We start from the raw sequence: 15,323 nt of genomic DNA, 5'->3' as shown, positions 1-15,323 counted from the left end.
CCTGTCTCTATCTTCTCTCAATATATTCTACAGCATAATCTTTCTAAACAAAACATGATTTTGTCCTGCTGTAGCTATTTTACTATCATTCCCCAGTTGCCTACAAGAAAAAGCTCAAGATCTTTGGCATTTTATTTAAGGCCTTCCTTGATTTGTAGCTTAGTTACTTCCTCATTGCCTCCCTACTTTACAGCTCCCTGCCCTTTCTTCTTTCTGCTTTGGGCATACAGAAACGTTTACATTTCTAAATGGAACACTCTGTCTCTCATTTTTATGTCTTTGCCTATTTGGCTCTTTCCGACTGGAATTTCCTTTTTCTCCTTCTATTTGTCCTTCAAGACTTATATGAGGTGCCACCTTTTCTGTGATCTTTCTCCTTTATGCTCCTATAATTGTATGACATTATATCATATCACATGAAATTACTTTGTGTCCCTCCCTAACTAAACTGTAAGCCACTGGAAGAGCAGGGACCATGCGGTCCCAGCTTCCAGCATGGTACCTGTCATATGGTATAAATTGTGCTTGGATGGATAAATGAATTCAAGTCAGCAAATATGTCAGATGCTAGATGGTGCTAGACTCAGACCAGTAGGTGAGAATCAAAAATTAGGAAATAGGTTCTGTGTATAAAGGTTACAATGAACGGTGTATTCAATTCAAAAAAGAGGATTGAGATAAATTATTTTCTGAAATATTAATTGTATTGTTTGAGTGTGTTAGGCATACTCTTTGGCTGCATGTGACAACTCAAATAAAACCAACTCAAATAAGTTAGTCATATATTTTTATATACGGAAGGATACTAGGCACATTGTGCTGCAAAGGTGAGGTTGTCACCTAGAGTTCAGGTTCTGTGGGAACTGGGGAAACTAGGGATGCGAATGTAGCCAGGTTTTTGCCCATCTCTTGTTCTATTGGCCTCATAACCCCATAGCAACTTACCCCCTTCAGCAGGGAAAATGTACAGAGACTAGTCCTGAGCCTCACAGTACATAGCTTTGCTGCCAGAGAGACATTGATCATCTTCCCTAGTTCTGGTTCAAAAAGCCCTAGAGAAGAGTTCTGATAAGTTTGTTATGACAAGTACTTACCCTGGGCAAATCAACAACAGCAAGGAGGGCAGGGTCAGATAGCAATGATATGAGAAGAGGGGCATTCTCAATCCTTGCCACTCGAAGTGAGGTCCTCCTGGTATCATTAGAAATGAAGAATCTTGGGCTCTGAATCTACTGAACCATAATCTGCATTTTAGCTAGCTCCCTAACTGATTACTTAAATTTGAGAAACACAGGACACATTGACTGGGAATAACTGCTCTCTATTTCTTTTGAGGTTGGGAATACTAGCACTGGTTTTAAGTTGTAGGAGATGTTTCAAGGACATGCCTGCAAGATCATCCTGAGTATTTTCACATAAAATACAATATTTTGAAAAGTTTTGGAATTATCTTTTGAAGCAAATTTTCAGAGAAATATTATTCACTATTTTTTCTGGTATAGTTTGTCATATTTGTAAAGAAATAGACATTTCAACTTCCTTTACTGTCCCATTGTTTTTATAGTAAACTTACCTACTCTTATTTCATAGCCCAAAGACTAATTATTTGTAGAGTATATGATAGCCTTGATTGTCTGTAATCGATCAGGAATAAATAATGTCACTGAAATTTCCAGATAACTGAAACCTAATCCATAGAGTTTGAAACTTAATTTTAACTGTTTTCATGCCTATCTTTCTAAAAGAGAATATATTATGTAGGATGTACTGATGATAGCTTAGGTGATGTAATGGGACCTGAGTGAATGCATGTGGCAAGAGTCTTTATGAATGCCCTCCCGTAGACACCAGGTTCATATAGTCTAAGTCTTTATCCAAAGAGTCAGATTTTATTGAGGCACACACATATTTTCACAGAGGTAAGTGCCATATTTTCAATTATCTTTAGTGATCAATATCAAATAAATGCATATGGTAATCAGTGATGGGGCAATAGAGTGGAGAAGTCTCATTTACTTGGCATCTTCTCTGAGTGTTTCTTGGACTTGCCTCTCTGTGGCATCCTCTATTTAATGTTAGAATTACTTCAGCTGCAAACCTGGGGTCATCATGTTCCAAATCAACCTTGGTCTCCTCTGGAGACCACTACAATGTTCTGGGAAGTTTGCTAATCTCTGTGGAGGTGTGTGGTGTCCTGTGTATCTTTAATATGCAACAGGGGCCCCTGAAGGCAGAGATGTTGGCCTGTGCTGCAGAGCTGTAAGTTCTCCATTTTCCTCATTTCTGGCTCTGTTCTGTCTTCCCAGTGCTCATTCTTTGTTGCCACTTTGAATTTCTGGCATCACTCTTCTGATTTTTGTTTCTCAACATGCTTTGGCTTTTGTACTATGTAGACTGTTTCCTTTTTATGTGTAAAATCTTTGTTGTGATTATAAATAATATTTATTATATAAATTGGAAAATATTACAAGGTTTCAAGAAGGAAATTTTAATTACCTATTATTTTATATATACATACACTTTTTTTCTTGAACTATTAAGACTATACTGTGCATTCAGTTTTGTAAACATTTTTAAACTGGGCATATTAGGGGCACCTGGGTGGCTCAGTCAGTTAAGCAGCCGGCTTCGGCTCAGGTCATGATCTCACAGCTAGTGGGTTCAAGCCCCGCGTCAGGCTCTGTGCTGACAGGTCAGAGCCTGGAGCCCGCTTCAGAGTCTGTGTCTCCCTCTCTGCCCCTTCCCCACTCATGCTCTGTCTCTCTCTCCTTCAGAAATAAATAAACATTAAAAAAATTTAAAAAACCCAACTGTATATATTATAAGCATTCTACCAAAAGACTTTCTTGGAATGAGGATGAAATTGATGATGGAGGTGATAAGTAACTAATACTGACTTAGTGATTCTTCTGTGCCAGACCCTGTTCTAACTACTCTACTTGTATTCATTCAATTAATCTCCACATCAATCCTATGATAAGATTATTATTCCTACATTTCAGATAGAGAAACTGTAGTACAGAGACATAAGTAACTTGCCCAATGTTCCATAAGTGACTGGTTATATATTTTAAGGCATTTTTTATGTCAGTAAATTCTTTCATAAATCCCACTTGAAATGATTGAGTAGAATTCCACCACATGAATACCTCATACTTTACTATTATTGTTAGACATTGCAATTGTTTCCAGTTTGGGTATCATTCAGATAATGCTTCTATGAACATCTTTGTTGGCAATTTTAGTTCTTTCCTCATGATATATATCTGGACATAAACTGATGTTTCAAAGGGGTGAAGATATTTATGGCCCTTGGCGTTGCCAGTTGCTTTCTAGAAAGATAGTGTCCATTTATAGTTCATGAGGTGGTACATGAGAGTAAACACCTCATTGTACTTTATAAGCATTAACATTTAAAGATATCTTTGTTAGTTTGAAAAGTACAAATAGTGCTCCATATATGCTTTTAATGTAGTAGTATGGATTTTGTTGTTACCAATCGATGGGATTGCTCATAGCACACAGAAAACTAGGGCTAGAAGATACCCTTATTCCCAGTTGAGGAAATTGAATGAACCAATCCATCCTAGTACTTAGGATCTTTGTTGTTCTTGGTTACCTTTGTCACAGCTTATTATTCAGAACTGCTAGTTCACTATCAGATATGCACATTTGATACATGAGTTCCTACAAATATCCAGTGAAACAGAGAAACAGTTCAAAGTACTGGACAACTAGGTTATGTTATATTAGCAAATTTGATCCACATACTGTCCAGTGTTAAAACAGAAAAACAAAACAAGCAAGCCAGGCAATGATCTCTGTACTTTAAGTTATTAGCAAATTTGGTTGGCAGTCAATTCTAAGTTTTTTTAAATGTTTATTCATTTCTGAAAGACAGAGAGACAGAGCACAAGCAGGGGTGGGGCGGAGAGAGAGGGGGACACAGAATCCGAAGCAGGCTCCAGGTTCTGAGCTGTGATTGACAGTCAATTTTAAAGTTAATAGTCATGTTGAGAACAGTTTCTTGTAACAGTTTTGTGAGTCTGCAGGGGTTTCCCCTTATTTCCTGGTTCCTGGATATGTTGTAAGTGTAGATAAGGAAGGTACGCAAAACATTGAATTAAATATAAAATGTTTCCTGTTTATGGAGCATTGGCTATAGGATCAAAAAGTTAGGTCTATAAAGGGAACATTTAAAAATTATTTTCTGAAAAGTAAAATGCATGAAAAACTGGTTAATGTGTGGTTTTAGTTATGTCAGATAAACTAAAATGCTGTTAAAGTTCCTTGTACTATTATTCTAGGAATATTTACTCATCTTGTCTGGGTCAGTTGCTTTAGTTCCACCTGTCTTCAATAATATAGGGACAGATCTATGAAGAGAGAAAGATGATTCAGAGGAGTAGAACTGCCTGAGTTCTAAATGGTGACTTTGTCACTAACTAGCTGTGTGAACTTACTCAATTTGCTGGACCACTCTTTGCCTCTGCTTCCTCATTTATAAAATGTGGATAATAATATTACCAACCTCATAAAGTTTCTGTGAAGAAAAATGAGATAATAGAGCAGAAGCTCTTAGAGCAGTATCTGGCACATAGTAAGTGCTAAATAAATGTTTGCTGTCCTCATTATTACTATAAATAATAAGTATTCTTGTTTTTTTGTGTATTATAATTATTACTAGAAGGAAAGTCACTTGCTTCCTCTCTCTTCATCAAGCTAATGTTTTATGCTTAGCAATAGTGTAATTGCAACTATGTTGCTGAAGCCAGCCTGCCAATGAAGCCAGCCTGCCAATGAAGTCAGCCTGGAAGTTCTTGGCTATGGGGAAAAGAACTCTGTGAAAATATGAGGCTTGTACAGTGTTGATCCAGTTCACACAACTAAGCTTCTGTTTCATGAGGAACTATGGTAAACTGATTAAAGAGGTTGGTCTCTAGATTTCAACTAACTCTGCTTAAATACTACTTAAGTCACTTATCAGTTGTTGCAGGAAACTTACTTAATTCTGACCCTTAGTTGCCCATCTATATAGCCTTTTGATATGACATTTCTTCCCTTTAGAGGACCTTGCTCTGGCTCTTTGATGGCTGTGTCTCTCTCAGGTCTGGCATCACAGGCAAGGTCTGTGTAGTCACATATCAGGGCCCTCTACTCAGAAAGGTCCTGTGCTTGGTTTAATGCTTTGCTGTAGTTGTCTTGAAATCCTTATTAATTTTGTCTTTGAGCTTATGTTTTGTAAGTGAAATCTGCTGGGACAATGGTTCATGCATTTAAGTAGAGGAAATACATGCACTATGTGTATCCAACATTCCTTGCCACCCAATTTGCATAAAGCACTCATGATGTCTCGTAAGCATAGAACTTGGCTGGACCCACAATGCATTGGAGTTCAGTGAGACTCAAAGTGAATACCAGGTGAGCATGTTGCGTCTGCAATTGAGTAGGTGGTGCCCTGACAGTCCTGAGAGTCTGTACTTTCAGTTCAACCCAGAACTTTTCTTTGAACACAGAAAGAAGGCAATGATATTCTAAGAAACATAAACAACCAAGAAATTGTATTGTATTTTTTTCTTATTCTTGTTACTTCCCTTTATTGGCCAACTACTTATGTTGAAAATGGTGAGATAGAAGGAAAGGGAAAAATAGGGTAACCGTAGTTCCTTTTTCTTTTTGTCCTGCTTACTCACAGGTAAGCGAAAGGTGGAGAACATATATATAACAAGATGTGAAATAAAAACTGACTTGAGTCAGTTTTGTTCAGTGTTTTCACTGTTCTGGCAAGAATGAAATATACATGCATGTACAGGCTACAAAATACAAATTGTGTGTTCCACATACAAGTTAAGTGTTCTTACATTTGCATTTAGACCTCGCATTGTACAATATGAAAATGAATAGTAAAATTCATATATGTACTTTCAAATAGTGGTTTATCTTTATTTGGAATAACTTTAAATAACAAAAATATCACAGAAAGCTGAGAAAGACTATGGAAGAAAGGAAAAAGCTTTATATTTTAGGAACTTTTTAAAAATTTATTTATTTATTTTGAGAGAGCGTGTGCATTCACATGTATGCACAGAGCAGAGAGAAAGAAAGAGAGAGAGAATCCCAAGCAGGCTCCACACTGACAGCATGGGCTGATGTGGAGCTTGACCTCACAAACTGGGAGATCATGGCCTAAGCCAAAATAAAAAAATTGGGCGCTTAAGTGACTGAGCCACCCAGGTGCCCCTTAGTAGCTTTAATAACATTATTTTTTACTGCTGCTTGAACAAGGGGTATTGCATTTTCATGTTGCACTGAGTCCCCATAATTATGAAACTGGCCTGTCCTCTTTTTCTGGGGTAAAGAGTCCAGAGGGCCAAGGAATTATACCCATCCAGTGAATGACCCCCCTTCCCCACTTCTAAAACATGCTACTCATGCCTGAAACCTGAAATTCTCTGATTAGTTAATGGCCCTCCTTTCATGGTCTTTATGGCCCAGAACTGACTTGGGTGCAAGGATCAGTTCTCCTTAGGGCAGAGATTGCATCAAAGGTGTGTGCACTTCCAGGCTAAAGAGACGGATAAAGAGCAGCTATTGATATTGTGCATGGGCTTAAAGAGGCCATACCCGTGAATGTGAGGTCCCTCAGGGTGAGGACTGGAGTTGGGAAGAGTAGGAAGAAAAAGGATTGCTTCATGGCCCATCTGTTCCTGGGCTGCCATGTTCCAGGATGACATTGTGAGGGTCCAGGAATGTTAACTCTGAATCTGGGTTTTGAAGTCGTACTGACGGTATATTTGTGAAGATAGGGGATAAACACATTTTTTTTTAGCTTGTTAGCCCGATTTGTAATATTTGCATATTTAGACATATTTTAGATGGGTCATCAGTTTGTACTTAATATTAGGTCAGGACCTGGATGTGAATATGCAAAGCACTTAGTGCCTGACACTTAGTAAAATCCTAATAAATTATGGTTGTTATCAATATTAGGTAATATACCAAATGATGATGGTGATAATGTAATGCCTTCCTCTTCTTGGCCAAGGCCTTGAAACCCTGTCATCTCTCCCTCCATCAACGCTTCTTCCTCACCCCCTAAGTCAGTGGGGGTGATGGTGGTAATGCTAGTACTCTGCTTTCCAACCCCCAAATACTAACTGAAGCCTTCCTCTAAATAGCCTGATTGTCTGGCTTCTCAAAGTATTGCTCTGGGTCCCATAGCTATGCCCTATGAGTAGGACTAACTACAGTCCTATGCCCGCTGGAATCACGCATGAGCTTGCTATGACCACTAACAGTATAGATTGTGCTATACATTCTGCAGCTCTTCACGTGTGTTTTGGTTTTTTCTTTTTCTAATGGATTTGAAATTATTTTTGAAATTTAGGAAAAACTTATCTCTAGTAATAATTGAATAGGCTAAGAAGATCGATTTAACATTTTTCCATTTTCATACTGAGTGCCAAGAACTGGGTTAAATAGATTTTGTTAATTACAATAACTATGTTTTGCTTAGGCTTTCTAATTCAATGAATTTCCTGTCCTCCTTATTTGGTTCTTACCTGGATTTTCATCTTTGACTATTTTGGTGAAATTTTACCGTAAGCTTCCTTGAACACTGTTTTATAGATTTGTCTTCTCTTTCTTAGTTTTAATCAGTCCCTCAATGTTGAAAATGCTTGGACAGCATGTTCTTTGGAAAGGTTTTGGCATTTGCTCAAAAGTCTGAAGCCTTGTAGAATTATTTGAGAGCATGTAGAATTAATTCACTGAGGCCACACGTCAAGTAGTTTTTTTAAAGTATAATTTTAAAAACATAGTGCTTATATTCTTGTCCTTATTCTTTTGCTGATCTTGATATCACCAAGTAATTCATTGAGTAAATGAAAAGAATTTGATCCCCAGTGTCACTCCAGATTGCGTGTGACAGTAGAGTTTGCCCAACATGAAAGATGTAATAATACTTGGAGAAATGGAAGTTTCATTAGGATTATTATGCTTATCTTTCTCTTGGTTTTCCCTCCTTATTTTATGCTTCTAGCCAGACATTATGAAAGTAGAAGTATCACTTCCTTTGGCAGATACCACACCACATGTGGACTGGCTACCACATCATGGGTTCTTAAAATAGATGCTTCCCCCGCCCCCATAGCAACTACATATTGTGCATTGTTAATTTCCCACTTGCTTGTTTATTGCCAGCTGCCTATAAACTCCTTGAGAGCAGAAACCCCACCTGGTTTGTTCACTGGTTGTATCCTTGGCATTTAATGCAGTGCTTGGGACATAATGTAGATACTTAAAAAAATATTTGCTGAATGGATAAATGAATGCCTCAAGCACACAGACAGTATGTTTAATGCAAAGCTAGAGATTTTCCAGGCAGGCGTGATAACAAGATAAGTAGAAGTAGATGAGGGAATTGAAGGGGTTGTCAAGGAAGGACTTGAAGTGACACACCATATAGGGGCTGTACAGCAAAGGAGATAATGAGCTGGGTAAAAAGAGGCAATCAAGTAATGAGAGAGCATCATGAAATTGCGGAGACAGTTTAGGAGGATAGGAAGTGAGGAAGAGGGTTAAGAGCTTGTCCCAGAATAGGCTATTGTATTTTAAGATTTCATAGGTAGGGTTGTTCTATGCAATTATTAGGTCCAGATTGGACCTTAGAAGTATTAGGTCACACCACGTAGAATTGCCAATATTCTATCATTTTTTAATTTATAAAAAGGCACTTTAATGATTCAGACTAACAATTTGTTAAAGTTTAGTAGAGATCAGGTGAAGATCAAGGAATTTTGAGGTTAAGATATTGATTGACTCATTCACATAGATTATGATATCAGGCAGAGAGATTTTAGGAGGCAAGAAGAAGAAAGATTGTTACCCAGGCACCTGTCTTGGGATTGGTAGGTGACAGTAAAGGAACAGAAATGGATGAAGGCTTTAAAAAACAAAAACAAAAACATGAGACCAGAGGAGTAATGGCCTAGTTTGGAAGTTGCAAAGGGAGCTTAGAGAATACTTCTCCCCACCCATCCCTGGTTCTTGGGTACTGGGAGAAGTCTCTTACAGAAGAAAGGGAATCTTCCAAGAAGAGTTCAGGCTCAGTTAAGTAACAAAGGTGGAGAAAGCATTCACAAAGGAAGCAGAATGAAGCTGTGGTTCTACATGAAAAAAAATCTATGTAGGACACAGGCCTTTATTTGAAAGTTCTATGTTACCAGTGTCTTGGATATATTCACCAGATTTATCCACTCTCTTAAGTGGCCTAGGAGAAACTAAAAAAACTAAGGTCATTTTGGGGTAATGATGGCATAAGGCAAAATTTTGGTACATTTTACCACGTATGACTCCAGATCTATTTTGCAACAAGCTTCCCTACATTCCCAGAGTACATACGAATGTTTTCTTTTGCTCTTCTCTACTTTCTGCCTTATTTACGTGCTGGCATTTACCTCCTTTCTCTTAAGTAACATTATATATCCCTATGAAGTTCCCTTCTATATTCCATAGTATATTCCATTGAGTTTGTCCAAATGGGAAATTAAAATCTCAGTGAGTGACTTAGACATTTTCCAAGCTAAACCCTTGGTAGCCATGTTCCATGAGGCTGCGTTGAAGACTTCAGACCCACTTTCCCACATGGGGCAGGTGAGTGGCCCTCTGGTCAGGCACGTGTCCCAGTTTGGTTTTATAACTGTTCAAAGAAACCTTCGAATTGACCTTCTGTCCGTTTGCTTGGCAGAGTACCTGAAAGTGCCCTTAATCAACAGTACTGAACTTTAGGACATTGGTGTGCTTCTAGCCTCAGAACTCTCTGCCATTCAATTACTATAACAAACTTGCATATAAGAACAATTTGGCATAGAAAATGGCCTAAAGGACATACAATCCATGTCTCCGAAATTTATCTTTGGAGCAAACTCAAGAGCTACTTGCTAGATTTGGGTTGTTTGGGTCAATGTAGAGTTGTCTTTCCTAAACAATGCTGGGGTATCACTCTATTGTAACACCACAGTGAAGTGTGATCACAGTGCAGGATGTTGTGACCAACACTATATTAAACTTGTTGCAATTATTATATGGATGCTGCTGAGGGTGCAGCCCTTAATATCATGGTACCCTAATTTATTAAGCATCCATTGATGAAACTCCACATGGCTCCTCCTGAGCCTCTGGTGTGTTTTCCATTGTAGACTCTGTTAATTTTGTTACTCTGCAGGGCTCCTTTGTTCTGCCTGCTTGGAGGTTCAAAATGAAATGTGTGATCTGATTGTATCGATTGTATAGACTGTTATATTAGGCGTTGGATGTACTGAACCTTCCATTTGTTTTTATTATATACTTATTTCACTTCATTTAAAAATTTTCTTAATCTCTCTAATATGTGTATTGAATGTGTCTCTGAAGTGCCTGAAATCCTATTTTGAAAGAAGGAAGATCTGTATAGAAATAAATTTGGGGCCTTCAGTCAGAGAGCCACCCACATCTTGAACTCGTCATGCTAATGAACTGAGAACTTGAAATACCTTTTACAAGGATACTTCCCCTTGAAGGCCCTGGAATTTGTGATTAGTTGTATGGAGGCTGCCATACTGCTAAGTTTATTTGGCTCCTTTTCCTTTTCCTCTCCTTTTCCTTTCATCTGTCATAACTTTCCCGACTTTATTCAGTTCTTCACATGGTCCTCAAAGTCCGTCTTCTGAAGCATAGCTCTGATGATATCTGCCTCTTCATTAAAAACAAATCCTCAGATATTTTTTATTGCTTACAGGAAAGAGGCCATATCTTACTCATTTGTTTGTACTCAGGACTTAGAATGGGCCTAGAATATAATAGGCAGCTGATGAGCATTTGTTGAATGAATTATATTACATAAGATAATGCATATAAGCCATTAGTAGAGCATTTGGTACAAAGCATACACAGTATAATTCATTTCTCAATCACTTTCCCTTCATATCAGGCTTGAACCCACTCTTCCTACTTCATGTCCCACCGCTGTGGCTTTAAGCATCACTGACTTGTAATTTCATGCACATAACATACATATATATGCCTGTGGAGATTTCATAATTCTACTATTTCTTTCTACAATGCAATCTCTTCTTGAAATGCATCCTTGCCAAAATTTAGGGAAAAGAATACACATTCCTGGTAATGTTGGTACTAACCTAGTTGGCCATTTCTGGCATCTTTCACATGAAATTACATGTTCTTCTTAATTGGAAAAGCTCCTTAAAATGAACTAAAACATACTTTCATTAATAAATGCCTGAGCAATGATAAAACTTTTGGATTTGAATGGATAGTTTTTATTCATGCATAGCCAGTTGTTTAACATTTTATTTCATTATGTCGCCCTCTACAGGAAAGTTTAAAATACATTTTGGAAAATTTTATAATCAAAGAAAGGATGGATGATTTATTCATTTCATTAAAACTCAGCCCAAGGCTACTGACAGCTGCAATTCTCCTAGCCACTTCCACATAATTTTTAAAATGTGAAGGCCAGGAATGGTGCTGTTGACATTAATTTCAGGACAAGGAAGAGAAGGACTAGGTATCTCTGGAGGAATCTCGGGGGGGATAAACAAAGACACTCTTGCAATGTTAGAGATTTCTGACTTCAGGTTGGCCTTATCAACAGCCTGAACAGCAATGAAGAGATCTGTGCCATTTTCAAAAGTGATGTTTTCTGGTGTAAACACAAAGACTTCCTCAGAGTTGGCCTCCTTCGGGATGAGATCAGATGTGTTCACTTGAATAGAATCATTGAACTTGTCTCTCAGATCAAGAATATTTGCACTTATTCTAATGATATACTTGTGAGCTGAAAAGAAAAAAAAGTTTGTGGCATATGATTCTCAAGTTGTAAAGAAGTTTAAGAGTCTATTAGAAACTATATCACCATCCCCTATGTTCCAATGAATAAATGTAATTGATGGTCCATATTTATAAGTATTAGTATACTTTTTACATTCTCGTTTGTGTATCTTGACAGAGTGATAAATATAAAACTGGATCAGGCATGACCTAAAGCCTTGGTCCGTATTTCTGTGCATGCTGCATGCACCTGACTGAGAAAGGAAGTTTTAAAATTACTGCTTATTGCTTTATTACTTATAGAGGAGATTTTGGTAGTGGTGGTTCTCAAATTTTAATGTGCATACAGAACACCCAGGGATCTTAAAATGCAGATTATGTATGGTTCAGTAGGTCTGGTTGGGGACTGGGGTTCTACATTTCTAACAAGATTCATGTGATGCCCATGCTGCAATCCAAAGACTACACAGTGCAGCAAAAATCTAGTAGGTTTCTTCCAAAGGCCAGTTCTGCTCCTTAGTAATCTATGCTCCACTCCCAATCCTTTCCAGGAGTTGTTTCTAAAAATGGGGTTTATTAAAGGACAGCTTGGCAATATTTCAAAAACAAAACAAAACAAAAAACAAAAAACAAAACCCTAAGGATTGCCTGTTACTGGTTGAAGCCTCTTAAAACTTAAAGTACGCCAGTTTTTCGGGTTCCAAACCTCTCATATTTAAAAATCCTAACCTTTCATTTCAGAGGACATTCAAGAGCCCTCTTGCCTTCTGCCTTCCACATGCATCACAACACACCCGCCTGCCTCACCTTCTTTTGCACCCCTGCGTGGCTGCTAAACTCCTTTACAGGGTGCATACCACATTCTGCTTACCTCTTCCATGATCATAATCGTCTCCAGGAGCTGTCCAAGTCAGATTAATAAATTTGTACCCGTGGATTTTTGCCTTAAGGTCAGTGATTTGGCAAGGTGGGAAGAGATCAGGTATGGGAGCCTGGGGGACACCAGAGGCCACAAATGAACCTCCTGAGGATGTTCTGCTGAAACACACTTGCTTGCTTTGAGGATCATCCTTATTAATTTCCGGTCTGGGTGGATTCCAGTTTACTTCACCTGCATTATATTACATTACATTATATTACATTATGTTACGTTATGTTACATTACATTGTAAGCATTGTATGACTATACTTCCTTCTCTTTGGTTATCAGAATGCCCTCTTCCTACTGTCCCCTTTGCCTTGTTTCCTCCCATACACAAAACTAATTTTAACTATTTGGTATAAAGATCCCAAATCAGGTTGTATCTGGCGAAAAAAAAACAGAGAATCAGACATTTTCAGGAATAACAATTCTCATGATTTATTTTCATGACATTTGTCCTGGAATTGTTTCTGTTCCCATCTCTTTGTCTATCCTGATTTTACTCTTCCTCAGTCAGTTTAAATCCTACTTCTGTTTTAAGATTTTAAGAAATCTCTTGCACCTAGGTAATACTGTTGGTTTTATTATTTTTCCTATTTATTTGGTAATCATCTGGACCATCAAGAATTGCCTTGATTATTTCTTCTATACATTTTTCTTTTCTCCATGTTCATGTTTTATTTTCCTTACTAGATTGCAGATTCTCATGAACTGTTTTATGTTGGGCTTCTAAAATGTTATGCTTTTGGAAGACTTCTTATCTTCTCATTGAATGCATGGGAACTTAGTGCCTGAAGCAATCTCAATTTTTCTCACATTGTTGTTGAAAGGTTATATAAAAGTAATCCTGGAATTCAACAAATACCCTGGCCTGCTCAGTCATTAGGGTTCTCAGACTGTCTTTTCAATAAAAATATTCCATAATACCCTAACATGGCATTAGTCAGAATTTACTCTCTTATAAACTCTACTTCCTTAGCCCTTAAAATTTTTGTCTGTAGAGACAGATTGATCTTCATACCCATCAATCTGGTCTTGGGAAAAGATGAAGTGGATACGATAGCAAGTTCAGAGTTAGTATTCAATTTAACAATAGAGACTATCTCTCTTGGTATTAAGATTCATCAAAGGATAGAGGGAAAAACACTGACTTTCCAATGCCAATCCAGGTCCTGTCACAGTTAGTTCTATCACAGTTAGACTAATAGTCTCTCTAGCCTCTGTTTCTCCATCTATAGAATGGGATAATTAGGAGAAAGTAATGTCCTAATGTGAGTAAAACACTGAGCATGCGGCTAGATATAGCCACCACACCGATCTCCCCTTGCCTTCTTCCCCTAACTCAGAAAGACGAATAAATGAAAATAAACTCAGGTGAAATATATAAAAGAGCTTTGGAAGCAATAGTGTCTTTTAAAGTGTTTTTTTTTTTTTTTTTATTTTCTGTGATCGCCTTTGCATCAGATACCACATGTCCTAGAATCCTCCTTTTACTGAGCACACACCCAACCAAGTAAAGACAACAGTGGGAAGCTACTTGGAGGAGCTGTTCTTATAATACACCAGCACCAACACACTCTGCCCAAGACAGAGTAGAAATTGATGGAAAGCAGGTCCTGGAACCCATGAGGACTAGTCTTGGTCCCAGTTCCAGCTCTAGTCTAGAGGATGTGTTTATTACCAAAGATGGTATAGGAATGTCTGTTTCTTGGTACATAATTTCCCTGCACGCTTGCATATGGGCTCTGTGCGCTGGTTGGTTTTAGATTCATCTACTAGTCTCCCTGGTCTGAGCAAGAGAAAGGAGACAGTGGACTTGCGATACTGATATATATAATAAGCCCTAAATTTCCTTATTCTATGGAAATGCCAATGTCAGTGGAAAGAGCTTCATTACAAAATATTTAAAAATGGGGCGCCTGGGTGGCTTAGTCGGTTGAGCATCCCACTTCAGCTTAGGTCATGATCTCAGGGTTTGTGAATTTGAGCCCTGCGTCAGGCTCTGTGCTGACAGCTCAGAGCCTGGACCCTGCTTCGGATACTGTGTCTCCTCCTCTCTCTGCCCCTCCCATGCTCATGCTCTGTCTCTGTCTCTTACTAATAAATAAATGTTAAAAAAATTAAAAACAAATGTTTTAAAATTTATTAAAAATAATAGCAAACATTTATTGAACATTATTATTTACCAGCAACAGCTTATTAGATGTATTTCCTTGTTTGTTCCTCACAGCCACCATATGAGGTGGTTACCATTATTATTCCTATTTTACAAGTGAGGAAAATGAAGCACAAAGAAATTACCTAAAATACTTTATTTGCTAGAGGGCTATAATATGAACCCAGGCAGTTGAAAGCTACTTTCAATCTATTGGTTTTCAAGTGGAGGTTATTTTGCCTCTTAGAGGACAGTGGATGATGTCTGGAGACATTTTTGATTGTCATGACTGTGGGGGTTGCTTCTGATAACTAGTGAGTAGAGGGCAGAAATGCTAGTAAACATCCTACAATGCAAATGACAGCCCTCACAACAAAGAATTATGTGTCCCAAAATGTCAGTAGTTTTAATACTGAG

The 15,323-nt window shown here is 37.9% G+C and overlaps 1 protein-coding gene across 1 annotated transcript in view; it reads right to left on the bottom strand.

Moving 5' to 3' along the window:
• Positions 1 to 11,440: 11,440 nt before the first annotated feature.
• Positions 11,441 to 15,323, bottom strand: part of CLCA1 (chloride channel accessory 1) — a 31,166-nt gene continuing 27,283 nt past the window's right edge. Inside the window, exons 13-14 of the mRNA XM_030327324.1 lie at positions 12,701 to 12,940; positions 11,441 to 11,836 (exon numbers count right to left, since the gene is read on the bottom strand). Of these exons, the coding sequence (XP_030183184.1) occupies positions 11,448 to 11,836; positions 12,701 to 12,940 (629 nt within the window). The 3' untranslated portion in view covers positions 11,441 to 11,447. The remainder of the gene's footprint in view (positions 11,837 to 12,700; positions 12,941 to 15,323) is intronic.

Source organism: Lynx canadensis, chromosome C1 (genome assembly GCF_007474595.2).
Source record: "Lynx canadensis isolate LIC74 chromosome C1, mLynCan4.pri.v2, whole genome shotgun sequence".
NCBI classification, from domain to species: Eukaryota; Metazoa; Chordata; class Mammalia; order Carnivora; family Felidae; genus Lynx; species Lynx canadensis.
Note: the sequence above shows the minus strand (reverse complement) of the source record. Positions and strands in the feature narration are given on the sequence as shown.